At 33.9% G+C, this 12,775-nt stretch overlaps 1 protein-coding gene across 2 annotated transcripts in view; it reads left to right on the top strand.

Annotated features, from left to right (window-relative positions):
- LOC136037312 (retinal guanylyl cyclase 2-like) overlaps positions 1–12,775 on the top strand; it is a 170,075-nt gene that overhangs the window by 64,582 nt on the left and 92,718 nt on the right. For both annotated transcript variants that reach the window (XM_065719976.1, XM_065719977.1), the window contains exon 7: positions 1,427–1,520. In XM_065719976.1, the coding sequence (XP_065576048.1) occupies positions 1,427–1,520 (94 nt within the window). The remainder of the gene's footprint in view (positions 1–1,426; positions 1,521–12,775) is intronic.

Genomic DNA, 12,775 nt, shown 5'->3' with positions numbered 1-12,775 from the left:
CGTTTTGCTACTGATCCAAAATTTTGCAAGTTTTTGCTTTAAGTAGTAAATTTTTTGCAGAAAATTTTCATTTTTGCTTTTAGGCTGGATAAATTTTCTTGTTCAGGGCTGTCGCAGGAATTTAATAATATCCTAATCCCACTTGCGAAAAATTTAATGGCTGGAAAAAAAATATCAAGATATTAAATAATTCAGACAAATATTTTCAAAACAGCTTTTCAAGGCGATTTTCAATGTATACACTTTTCTATAGATACCAGGATAAGGACTGAAATCCAATGATCCTTAGGAAATTCCCAAGGGGTTGCAACCCTGGCTCAGGCTGTCATTTATTATTAATAAGAAAGTAGCTGTGTTTCTCTAAAAGTTTTTTAAAGGCCTTGACAATCAATTTAGAAAAATAAAGTCTTCTATGATAGTTTTTAGCCATTAGACTACATAAACAATTCAACATCCTAACTTTCTTTTCCTTAGCATAATTGTAAATTCATTCGTTATTGAGCATTTAGCCCCTTGTTTTAACAAAGGCTGAAGTAACGAAGACAGTAAACTGACGTCTGAATAAAGAGTTTAACTCGAGAACGTTTTGTGGATTTAATTAAGGTTTCGGGTTTTACTGGATCATATTTTTAGTGTGAAATATAATTCTTGTGTTAGGTAAAATGTTGCTAAAAGCGGACTATCGACAGAAATAGGAGCATCGGAGCATTAAATTTAGCCCACCCATGTCCCTTGGTATAGTAAATTAAGGCCTGATATTCTCAGAACTCTGGAAATTAAATATGAGCGAATACCCTGACCCTCCCATCATTTACCCAAGGCCCACAAGATTTTTCTGGCGCCCTCAATCTGTTTTTTCTTTCTTTTTTTTACCCTTTTTTAGATTAATTTGTCAATTTGGTCAATTATTGGCGTCCTCGTCACATTGGGACGTCTCCAAGATTTTGCTCTAGAGCTGCCTTTGCCATATACAATGAACATAAAGTTGTTTTTAACCACTAATTATGTTTTCAAAAGTTAAGGTAAAAAGGTATTATAACAATGAATTTAAGTCATTATGGGTAATTTTTACTTATGTTATTATTATTGTTATTTTTCTTTTTTCTTCTATTGTTGTTTGAGGTGTATGAAGGAGTACAGTGGATTGTTTGGAGTGTTTTCAGTCATCGTTACCATGAGTCCAGTAGCAACTCAGCAATATTTTTTTTTTAGTTATTTTCATTATTAGTATTTGTGGCATAATTAATTTTTGCTTATAACCAGTTTTTTTTATATTCCTGCCACATCCCTATGACAAATTACTTTTGTAAGTTCATTGGGAATGTAGAAGATTTAGTTAATTAAAATTTATTTTTCATGTATTATGTATTTTATTAAGTTTTATTTTTATTAATTACCTTAAGTTATGACTTTTTCCGCTTTCAAGGTGGCAACTTCTGAAGAAACAGATGACAAAAGGTCCTAACAAAGTGATCCTACTTCCAGAAGACATTAACAAGCCATTCGATACTCCACGAAAGGTAATTTACTTAAAATAAAAGTAAATTGTGTTGGCAGACCCCCCCCCCCCTTTCCCCAAAAAATACGGATAAAATTCGTAAATATATATATTTACTTATTAGGGCATTAGTTTCTGTTTCAAGGTCTATTTTGCTTGCGACCCCCTTCACCTCTCTCCAAAATATTTGATTTTCTTTAACATTCAGGCACTTTTCATTCAAATAAAAAAACTTCAATGCGAGGCTGAAGAAAAATGTTCCAAATGGTAATAGGATTCAGGCATGTGGTCACATGAGTGGTTTCACTCTTATTAAATGTCCTCCGACCATAGTGGTGTGGACAAGGAGATAACCCTTTTCTGTTTGCCTTAAGTGACCAATATTCCTTTATAAGTATCTGCTGCATCTGCCTCCTTGGACCAGTAATTCTTCTTCGGTACAAAAATTTAAATTGATTTTGCCTGCAAACATTATCAAACAGTTCGTGGTAACGAACTGTAGTAAGGAGCGACCCGGCTCAATAGTAAACGAAACTCTAAAAAACGGAATTTTGATGCTAAAATATGCATCAAAAGAATCAGATTTTCATGCTGATTTTAAATATATAAGTTTCATCAAAGTTAGTCTTTGTCATCAAAAGTTACGAGCCTGAAAAAATTTACCTTATTTTAGAAAATAGGGGAAAACACCCCCTATAAGTCACAGAATCTTCACCATATTCAGAATCTTCAGAATCTTCATCACGAAAATCACACCATCGCATTCGGCGTATCAGAGAACCCTATAGAAAAATTTCCAAGCTCCTATCTACAAAAATGTGGAATTTCGTATTTTTTGCCAGAAGACAAATCACGGGTGCGTGTTTATTTGTTTTTTGTTTTTTTTCTTTTTTTCTTTTCCCCAGGGGTCATCGTATCGACCAAGTGGTCCTAGAATGTCGCAAGAGGGCTCATTCTAACGAAAATGAAAAGTTCTAGTGCCCTTTTTAAGTGACCAAAAAATTGGAGGGCACCTAGGCCCCCTCCCACGCTCATTTTTCTCAAAAGTCAACAGATCAAAATTTTGAGATAGCCATTTTGTTCCGCATAGTCAAATACCATAATAACTATGTCTATGGGAATGACTTACTCCCCCACAGTCCCTGGGGGAGGGGCTGCAAGTTACAAACTTCGACCAGTGTTCAAACAGTTCGTGGTAACGAACTGTAGTAAGGAGCGATCCGGCTCAATAGTAACCAAAACTCTAAAAAATTGAATTTTGATATCAATAGCTACATCAAAAGAATTGCATTTTAATGATGATTTTAAATATATAAGTTTCATCAAGTTTAGTCTTACCCATCAAAAGTTACGAGCCTGAGAAAATTTGCCTTATTTAGGAAAATAGGGGGAAACACCCCCTAAAAGTCGTAGGATCTTAACGACACCCCCTAAAAGTCATAGGATCTTAACAAAAATCGCACCATCGCATTCAGCGTATCAGAGAACCCTATAGAAAAAATTCCAAGGTCCAATCTACAAAAATGTGGAATTTCGTATTTTTTGCCAGAAGACAAATCACGGGTGCGTGTTTATTTGTTTTTTTTTTTTGTTTTTTTTTTCTTCCAGGGGTCATCGTATCGACCAAGTGGTCCTAGAGTGTTGCAAGAGGGCTCATTCTAACGGAAATAAAAAGTTCTAGTGCCCTTTTTAAGTGACCAAAAAAATTGGAGGGCATCTAGGCCCCCTCCCACGCTCATGTTTTTCCAAAACTCAACGGATCAAAATTTTGAGATAGCCATTTTGTTCTGCATAGTCGAAAACCATAAGAACTATGTCTTTGGGGATGACTTACCCCCCACAGTCCCTGGGGGAGGGGCTGCAAGTTACAAACTTTGACCAATGTTTACATACAGTAATAGTTACTGGGAAGTGTACCGACGTTATCAAGGGGATTTTTTTGGTTTGGGTGTGGGGTTCAGGGGAGGGGGCTATATGGGAGGATATTTCCTTGTAGGTATATTTCATGGGGGAGGAGAAATTCAATGAAAAGGGCGCGGGACTTTCTAGCATTACTATAAAAAAAAACAATGAAAATATAAATATGAAAAAGTTTTTTCAATTGAAAGTAAGGAGAAGCATTAAAACTTAAAAAAAACAGAGATTATTACGCATATGAGGGGTTCTAAAAATACTTTAGCATAAAGAGCGAGGTATTTAGGAGGAGATAAATACTTCGCTCTTTATGCTAAAAAATTTTTAAGTAATTTCAACTATTTATTCTACGGCCTTTCTGATTCAGGGGTCATTCTTAAAGAATTGGGACAAAACAAGATTTATTGTGAAGAGCAAGGTATTAACGAGGGGACCAACCCTCTCATATATATAATCAAAAATATAAGAATATAAAAGTTTGTTACGTAAGTTAATTCTTAAGTTACGTATTTTGTTTACTAATAAAAACGTTCGTTAAAAATTAAAAGATCTAGTTGCCTTTTTAGGTAACCGAAAAATTGGAGGGCAACTAGGCCTCCTTCCCCACCCCTTATTTCTCAAAATCGTCTGATCAAAACTAAGAGAAAGCCATTTAGCCAAAAAAAGAATTAATATGCAAATTTCATTTTAATGATTTATGTACGGAGAGCCAAAATCAGACATGCATTAGTTCAACAACTTTCAGAAATTAAATATAAAAAAAACAAGTTTTTTGAAATGAAAGTAAGGAGCGACATTAAAACTTAAAACGAACAGAAATTACTCCGTATATGAAAGGGGCTTTTCCTCCTCGACACCCCGCTCCATGCGCTAAAGTTTGATTCTTTCTCGCAACTCTACTTTTTAAAACAATAAAAAACTTTAGCGTAAGGAGCGGGGTGCCGAGGAGGAAAAGCCCCTTTCATATACGGAGTAATTTCTGTTCGTTTTAAGTTTTAATGTCGCTCCTTACTTTCATTTCAAAAAACTTGTTTTTTTTATTTAATTACATATAATAATGGTTATTGGGAAGTGTACAGTCGTTTTCAGGGGATTTTTTTTGGTTTTGGGGGTAGGGTTGAGGGAGGGGGCTATGTGGGAGGATCTTTCCTTGGAGAAATATGTCATGAGGGAACAGAAATTCAATGAAAACGGCGCATGATTTTCTAAAATTACTATAGAAAAAACAATGAAAAAATAAACATGGAAAAGTTTTTTCAATTGAAAGTAAAGAGTAGAGTTGAAACATAAAACGAACAGAGATTATTACGCATATGAGGGGTTCTAAAAATACTTTAGCATAAAGAGCGAGGTATTTAGGAGGAGATAAATACCTCGCTCTTTATGCTATAGTATTTTTGTAATTTCAACTATTTATTCTACGGCCTTTCTGATTCAAGGGTCATTCTTAAAGAATTGGGACAAAACTTACTATTTAGTGTAAAGAACGAGGTATTAACGAGGGTACTAACCCCCTCATATACGTAATAAAAATTAAAGAATATAAAAGTTTGTTACGTAAGTTAATTCTTAAGTTACGTATATTTTTTACTAATAAAAAAATTCGTTAAAAATAAAAATTTATAGTTGCCTTTTTATGTAACCGAAAAATTGCATGGCAACTAGGCCTCCTTCCCCATCCCTTATTTCTCAAAATCGTCTGATCAAAACTAAGAGAAAGCCATTTAGCCAAAAAAGGAATTAATATGCAAATTTCATTTTAATAATTTATGTGTGGAGAGCCAAAATCAAACATGTATTAATTCAAAAACGTTCAGAAATTACATAAAAAAAACTAGTTTTTTTAACAGAAAGTAAGGAGCGACATTAAAACTTAAAACGAAAAGAAATTACTCCGTATATGAAATGGGTTGTCCCCTCCACAATCCCTCGCTCTTTACGCTAAAGTTTGACTCTTTGCCACAATTCTGCTTTTTAAACAATTAAAAGCTTTAGTGTAAAGAGCGAGGGATTGTGGAGGGGACAACCCATTTCATATACGGAGTAATTTCTTTTCGTTTTAAGTTTTAATGTCGCTCCTTACTTTCAGTTAAAAAAACTAGTTTTTTTATGTAATTGATAAAAGAGTGGAAGATTTCAAATCCTACGCTAGAAAACTCAACCACCAATGGTCTTCCCTCTTGATATAGTATGTAGTTATGTTTGTGTTTGTTGATTGTAATCTCTCTTTTTGTTGTTTGTTTATTTTATCTTTTTATTTTTTTGTCTTACTCTGTCACTAGGGCTAAGACCCTCTTCTGTTTTGTTTACGGGTCAAAAATAAATTTAATTGAATTGAATAATATCCTTTTAAATTTGAAATTTAAAATTTTAAATTTGAATTTAAATTTTTAAATTTGATCTTTCAGTTAGTTGAATCATTACTGCCTTAGAAATTTCATTAAAGTAACAAAAAATATGAAATGAAAATTTTATTTTTGAATTTTTGTGTTTGAATTTTCTCTCAAAATCTCGAGACACTTTTTAATTCCTAATAATTTCACGTAACTTAAAAACATAACACGACCATTTTTGGAGTTTTATCGAAATCTTTAAAATACAGAAAAAGTGTATTTGTAGGCGAGTGGAAGAGTGTATAATATCCTTTATAACACTAAACTTGTGGAAATGTCATTTTACTCTTTTTTAGTGGAAGAGTGTATAATATCCTTTATAGCACTAAACTTGTGGAAATGTCATTTTAACTCTTTTTTTCAGCTCATCGTGTATGTATAAAAATAATTTTAATTCTTTAGATGGATAAAATGCATGCAAAAGTTCTGTTATAGCATTGAATTAAAAAAAAAATGAAATGCAAGTTAATGCTAATGTCAAAAATATGTACAATCTCTTATATTTAAATGGGAAAAACCTATTATTTACGCCGATTTCTTAAGATTTTTTAGACTTTAAGAAGCAGAAAGACAGTAGTAATGCCCAATTTATTATGAAACGAAATGTGTCATCCTAATGTAAGCAATTATAGAATAATTATCTGCTTTAAGATATTCTGTATACCGCGTATATTATCAGATTGTCACCATTAATTGACCATGCATCATCATGTAGAAAGCAGATTAAGTTTATAAAAAAGAAGAAATTTGAATCACTTTAATTTTTCTTCTGTGAGACTACTCTTTCCTGAGTTGCACCCAATTTCAAACGGCAAAATCCTTTATTTAAATTCAAGTGTCTACGTATGTTCAGGTAAGTCAATTTAATTCAATTATATTGTCAAAAGCCGATAGATTCTTAGGCTTAATAATATTTCCATCACTACATAAATAAGAAATGTCTTTGCCCATCGTCTTTTCCCGGGGAATAAGACAAATGATCTTTTTCGTTTCAACACTTCTCTCCCCTAAATGATGTCTAGGGATAAGGAGTCTCACTATTTACAGATAGAGGTAATTTTCAGTTTGAATAACGATGAAGTACCTGCTTCCTTTCTTTTGCCATCGACGCTTTGAACTTCAATGGACATGAAATTTATTTCAGAATCCGTCAAAGATTTTCAAAGAGATAGAAGAAGCTAGTAGCTTCCTTGTTACACAAAAGGGGCTTTAAAGTGTCATCACAATTGGCTGAGTAGTTTGCCTTTGTTCTTTTTGGCCATTCCATAATTTGTTGTTGCGGCCCACTTTTGGAATGCTAGTGTAACCAGCCTAATTTTTTTGTATATGGCAAATTCTTTGGACCAAGAACTGGTGCATAAATTAAGCTTCAATTAGATCTAAAAGCAAAAATCAAGAAAAACAATATTCGCCCATTTTTGGGTTTCAATGTCCAGAGCCGTATCTAGTATTTTTTCTGGAGGAGGGAGGTTGTAAAAGCTTTTTTTTGGGGGGGGGGGTTACTAAAAGCTTCAAAACACACATAAAAATTCCGACGCGTTTTTACAAGTCGGACTAACATTTCAGTGGGGAAGGGGGGTTCAAAAACTTTAAAACACATTTAAAATATGTTCTCTATGCATTCTTTTTAGCCTTTACGAGTCAGACAAAATTTGAAGGGAGGAGAGGGCCGAACCCTCTTTTTTTCTTGCGCATCGGTTTCTTTAAACAAGGCAGCCATTATGATGTTTTTCTTGTCAAAAATAGCACGCTTTAATAGTTGAATACTTTTTTTTTATTACAATTTGCTTTACATAAAGTAGTAATTCTGAGAATCTTGCGTACTTTTTTTTATTTATAAAGTAAAAGGTGGGGATTAAAAATAACACTAAGAAAAACAATCTAAATCCATAGTAGAATCCCTAAAACCTCCACTCCTTTCCTGCTCGTAGAATATAATCGCTATGAGAAAGCAATTTTCATCTGCTAAATACAAATTTGCTTTTCTTTTCTAGAATCTAGAATCAGAATATTTCCACCTTTTGTCCTCGTTTTTTATTGAACAAAAGTTCCTTATTGAATGTATTTGCCATCCATCAGATCTTCTGAAGCAGTTTTCAATTGGAGCTTTTCTTTCAATTTTCTTTGATTTAAGCTTTAACAATTCACTGAAACAGCAAAATTCTTGGTATTGCTGAAAGAAGCTTAGCTAGTTCCTTGAAATTATTAAGGATTTCTGGATGTTCAGAATTTATTGAGAATCAGCTTATTCACTGAGACAAAACTATTCAATTAGTCAAATTCTAAAAAAATGTTGCCCATTATTTTAGATTTTACTTATTTTGATTATGAGATTTGACCACAATTTCACTCTCTATTTTTTGGCGTTTTTTTAGAGAGGAAGAGGGTGGGATGGAAGATGAGAATTGAAAAATCTATTGTCAAAATTTGTCATTATACAAAAGATAAAAAAAGTTATATTAACAAAGAATCACTGCCAAGTGGAAACCACGTGTTTGTTTGTAATTTAATTTCCACAGGTTATCTTATCAAGCCATTGATCGTAGAGTATCAAGAGAGGGCTCATTTGATTGGGAATAGAAGTTCTAGTGCCATTTTTAAGCGACCAAAGATACTGGGGGCAGCTAGCCCCCTCCCACGCTCACTTTCCCCCAAAGTCACTCAAATTAAATTTTGAGATAGCCTTTTTTCATCAGAGTCGAAAAATCTAATAACTATATCTTTGAGGATGACTTAACCACCCACAGTCCCCGGGGGAATGGATGCAAGTTATTAACTTTGTCCATTGCTTACGCCGTCTAGGTTCACACCCATGAAGGAGGAAGGGGGTTATAGAGGCTGTAGCTCCCCGCCCTCAAGAAAAATTTACATTCTGTATTTGAATCTTATATATTATGCTCAATTTTATCTTTCATTCCTTAGTCCCTACTCATAACTTGCATTCAAAAGCTAAAATAAACTTAAACTAATGCCTCAAAATATCGGTTTTCTACGAAGTTTTTAATGTTTCCAGTGTTTGGCTCAGAGACCACTGGTCTGCCCTCCCCCATAATTATTTTCTGAGTGCGGCACTGCATAAATTGTTGGTTGTTTGCAAGCATAGAGACATGTAAAGTGAGGAATTTTCTGGTGGAGGGGAGAGGATTATGTTTGGGATCTTTCCATGTAGGAATTTTTCATGCGGGAGGCGAATTTTCTCAAAAGGTTTCTCAGCATTATTAAAAAAAAATATATCAGAAATAAATAATTTTTTCAACTGAAAGTGAAGAGCAACATTAAAACTTAAAACACACTGTAAATATTGTGTATGTGAGGGAAGTTGCCCCCTCGCCAATATCGTTTTGGGTACGGAACGACCTCTTGAATAAAATTTATTGTAAAATTGTGGGGTAATGTGTAAATTGTTTGTTAGTGAATTCAATTCCTTTGTTGTCTTGACCCCTAGGATCAAAATCCAGTTTTTGTAATTGTTGGTATCAGGAATAATGCTTTTCATTGGAAGCTCGTAATTACCACTGTCCATTTTTACAATAGTAGTGCCTTTATTTGCTCTGGTAATAGTAAGACAATTATCCTTCTTCAAGTCAGAAAGTATTTTAATGTCAATTTGTGTGTTACCTGTTTCAATTTTGCTCATATTAAAAGTGTTTAATTTCCTCACATTTTTGCCTCTAAGTTCCTGAGGAGACTTAACTTTATCAATAGAAGCCACAATTCGTGATTTCACTTCGAAATTATTTTTGGATGTGAATTGGTGTTGGAACACAGAATTTTGAACTTTTCGACAAAACTGCCTCCTGTTAACTACTAAGAGGCTTAGATGGTAAATTCTTAATGGCAGGACTAGAAAAAAACGGGATAAAAAAATATCCGAACCTTGAAACTTCTCAAACAAAAGTTTACTCGACCAAACGAACGTTTGACAAACGGAAATCAGGGTGAAAAGATCTCCCACCTACCAAACCAGCTGTTTCCTTAATTCTCAGAAAAATTTCAAATGTGAAGTTATTCCTTAAAAGGTTTTCAAAATGAATTAAGTCTTTGGATAACTTAAACGTCTTTGTTTACGCTCAGAAGTCACGTGATTTAAAGCCATGACGCTTAATTTTTTTTTTGAATTTAGATTCATTTTCGATGTGGAAATGAGTATTGATTTAAAAGATGTTAAATGAACAAAAAGGAAATTTTTTTATTTAACTAATTTGCATATTTTTTAACAAGAGAAAAATAACAATTGAAAGAAGCGGCTAATCGATGCCGTACAATTGACTGACGACAGATCTTAAGCCAAACTGGCTAACCATGACAACAACAACAAAGAGAGAAAAACTCAATGAAAAACAAAAGGAGACTTAATCCAGTAGAAAGAAAAGATGAAAAAATTAAAACGACGCAGATATTCCTCCCGTACGTAAACGAGGCATCTTCAGCACAGAAGAAATAAAGAAAAAAAAAATAAACCATCACCAATATTAATAAAATAACATACAATCGTCGCAACTACCCGACGTAGGTCACAAGGCTAAAATCTTAATTCCCTTCTTAACTATTGGTTCATTTTTCAAAAGAATATTATACATTGGTTCAATATTTAAATTTGTCGTATCTTTTACTTAAACATGATAGTAGGCCTATTGGAGTTTTGCAGTCTTTGGAACTAAATGTGTCTAAAAGTTTCAATTCCTTGCCATGCGTATCGGGTTTGGGAGAAAAGCTTAAACGAATATTATGTAAATTTGACATTGAAACATATTTCCAATCGGTGAGACCAATAGGTAGTTTCCCTAATCCAGGGAAGGATTTAACCCGGGGTAGTTTAGTATGTGGGGTGTATAAGATTCCTTGTTCTCTTAGGAAGTTTTATAATGGTAGCACTCACCAACAATTTCATGAAAGATTTATCGAGCATTTCAACTCAATAGAAAGACTCTATAATTCAACAAGGCTCCTGAAATTTTTGATTCAGCTTTAGCTGAACATATTTTTTTCATGCTGAACATTTATATCATTTGAAGAAGCCACGGCTATTTCTAATGATAGAGGTTTTTCTTAGTGGGCATATGTAGCTATAGAAATAGAAAAAAACTATATTTGCTAATATTTAAATAAAAAGAGATACGAGAAATTCAAATATTGACCCAATTTATAATATTCTTTTGAAAAATGAACCATTAGTTTAGAAGCGAATTGAGATTTTACTAAAACACCAGGAGACTAGATTACCTTACCAGACAAATAAAAATTGCTTCGACATTAGCAAACAATAGGATTATTTCGCAGCAGAATAAATAACTTCATTTCCATTTTTATACTTTTTTATTCAGTTGCTTTGGTGTTCTCGTCAAAGTAACTCTATTAGCTCTTTGACCTACGTCGACCAGTTCCGACAATTGTATGTTATTTTATCAGTATTGGTGGTGGTTACATTTGTTTTCAGTTTATTTCACTCTGTTATTTTCTTCATTTTTTATCTTTGTTTCTTCTGTGCTGAAAACGCTTCGTTTACATACAGGCGAAATAGCTATGTCGTTTTGGTTTTTCATCTTTTCTCTCTTGTTGTTTTTTTATTGAGTCTTTCTTTCTTTGTTGTTTTTTGAAAGGGAACTACAACTTCTAATTTTTAACCAAATGAGCCTCCTCTAAAGCTTATAAAACCATCCCTTTCATAAAAATCTTAAATATCCCTTTGGCATAACTCGCAACCCTTGCCCTTAAGCTTTGGCGTTTGTTTCAACCCTAAAAGCCTTGTTATATGATATTTAGACTATTTTGAATATAATGGCTCGCTCAAAATACCTATTTGATGCATTCCGGAACAATACTACGTGTGTGCACGAGGGGAGGTAGGGGTAGCTGCCCTTGGATTACTTTGACTCTTAAGAAGATTACCAATCCAATAAGCTCCTTCCAAAATTTATGTGACCACGCTTTCTATAAAAGCCTTATATTCCCCTGAGTGCAGGGTTAATTTTTTATCCTCAAAGGCATAGTTTCCGGACCTTTCAGTTACGTTGAACTAACTGGCTATCTCAAAATTTTGATTGGAAGGGTTTGGGGAAATGATTGGCATGGGGAAAGCGTCATTTGCCTTCTGATCACTTTCAACTAATAAAAAGGGCAGTAGTCCTCTCTATTTCAATCGGATGAGCCCTTTTTGAATTTTCTACGACAAAAATGTCTGTAAGAACCTCATATGCCCCAAGGGAATAACTAACAGCCCTTGTCCTGAGGGCTGTGGGGGGGGGGCTCATATTCAAAGAAAAAAATTACAGACCTTTCAACTAAGTTGAACAAAATGGCTACATCAAATGTTGATCAGAAGTGTTTGGGGAAATGATGGGCGTGGGTGGGTATTCACCCCCCGAAGACATTCAACTATTAAAAAGAGCATTAGCTCAATCAATTTTCAGTCAAATGAGCCCTTTTGAAGTTTCTACGACCACATTTCCTATAAAACCATATATGACCCCGGGGAATAACTTACAATCTTTACATTATAATCTTTTCTTTGAGGGCTGTGAGGGGGTGTCATCTTCAAAGACATAATTTCCTGAAAATTCAACTACGTTGAACAAAATAGCCTTCTCAACATTTCGATTGGATGTGTTTGGGGATCGTGGGAGAGGGATTATTTGCCCTCCAGTCACTTTTGACTATTAAAAAGGACACTAGCCCTTTCAATTTACAGGCGGCTAATCCCTTTCTGAAGTTTCTTCGACAACCCCTTCGATACAAAGTGCCCTAGTAGAAGACAAACCAAACACAACAAACCGAACAAAAATAGATAATACATTATACCAACAACGTTCTTTACTTAGGCAGCGCTATTGCGCAGCTTGTGATTGCTTTCTTATAGAGAGGGAGAGGATGGAAGAGAGTTGATAAGCTCTAATATGTGAAATAAACATAGCTTAAAAAACAGCAAAAATAAATTTGGCAAAGTATTTATGATAAAATTCTTCCAAAACGA

This window comes from Artemia franciscana, chromosome 16 (assembly GCF_032884065.1).
Source record: "Artemia franciscana chromosome 16, ASM3288406v1, whole genome shotgun sequence".
In the NCBI taxonomy this organism is placed as follows: Eukaryota; Metazoa; Arthropoda; class Branchiopoda; order Anostraca; family Artemiidae; genus Artemia; species Artemia franciscana.
Note: the sequence above shows the minus strand (reverse complement) of the source record. Positions and strands in the feature narration are given on the sequence as shown.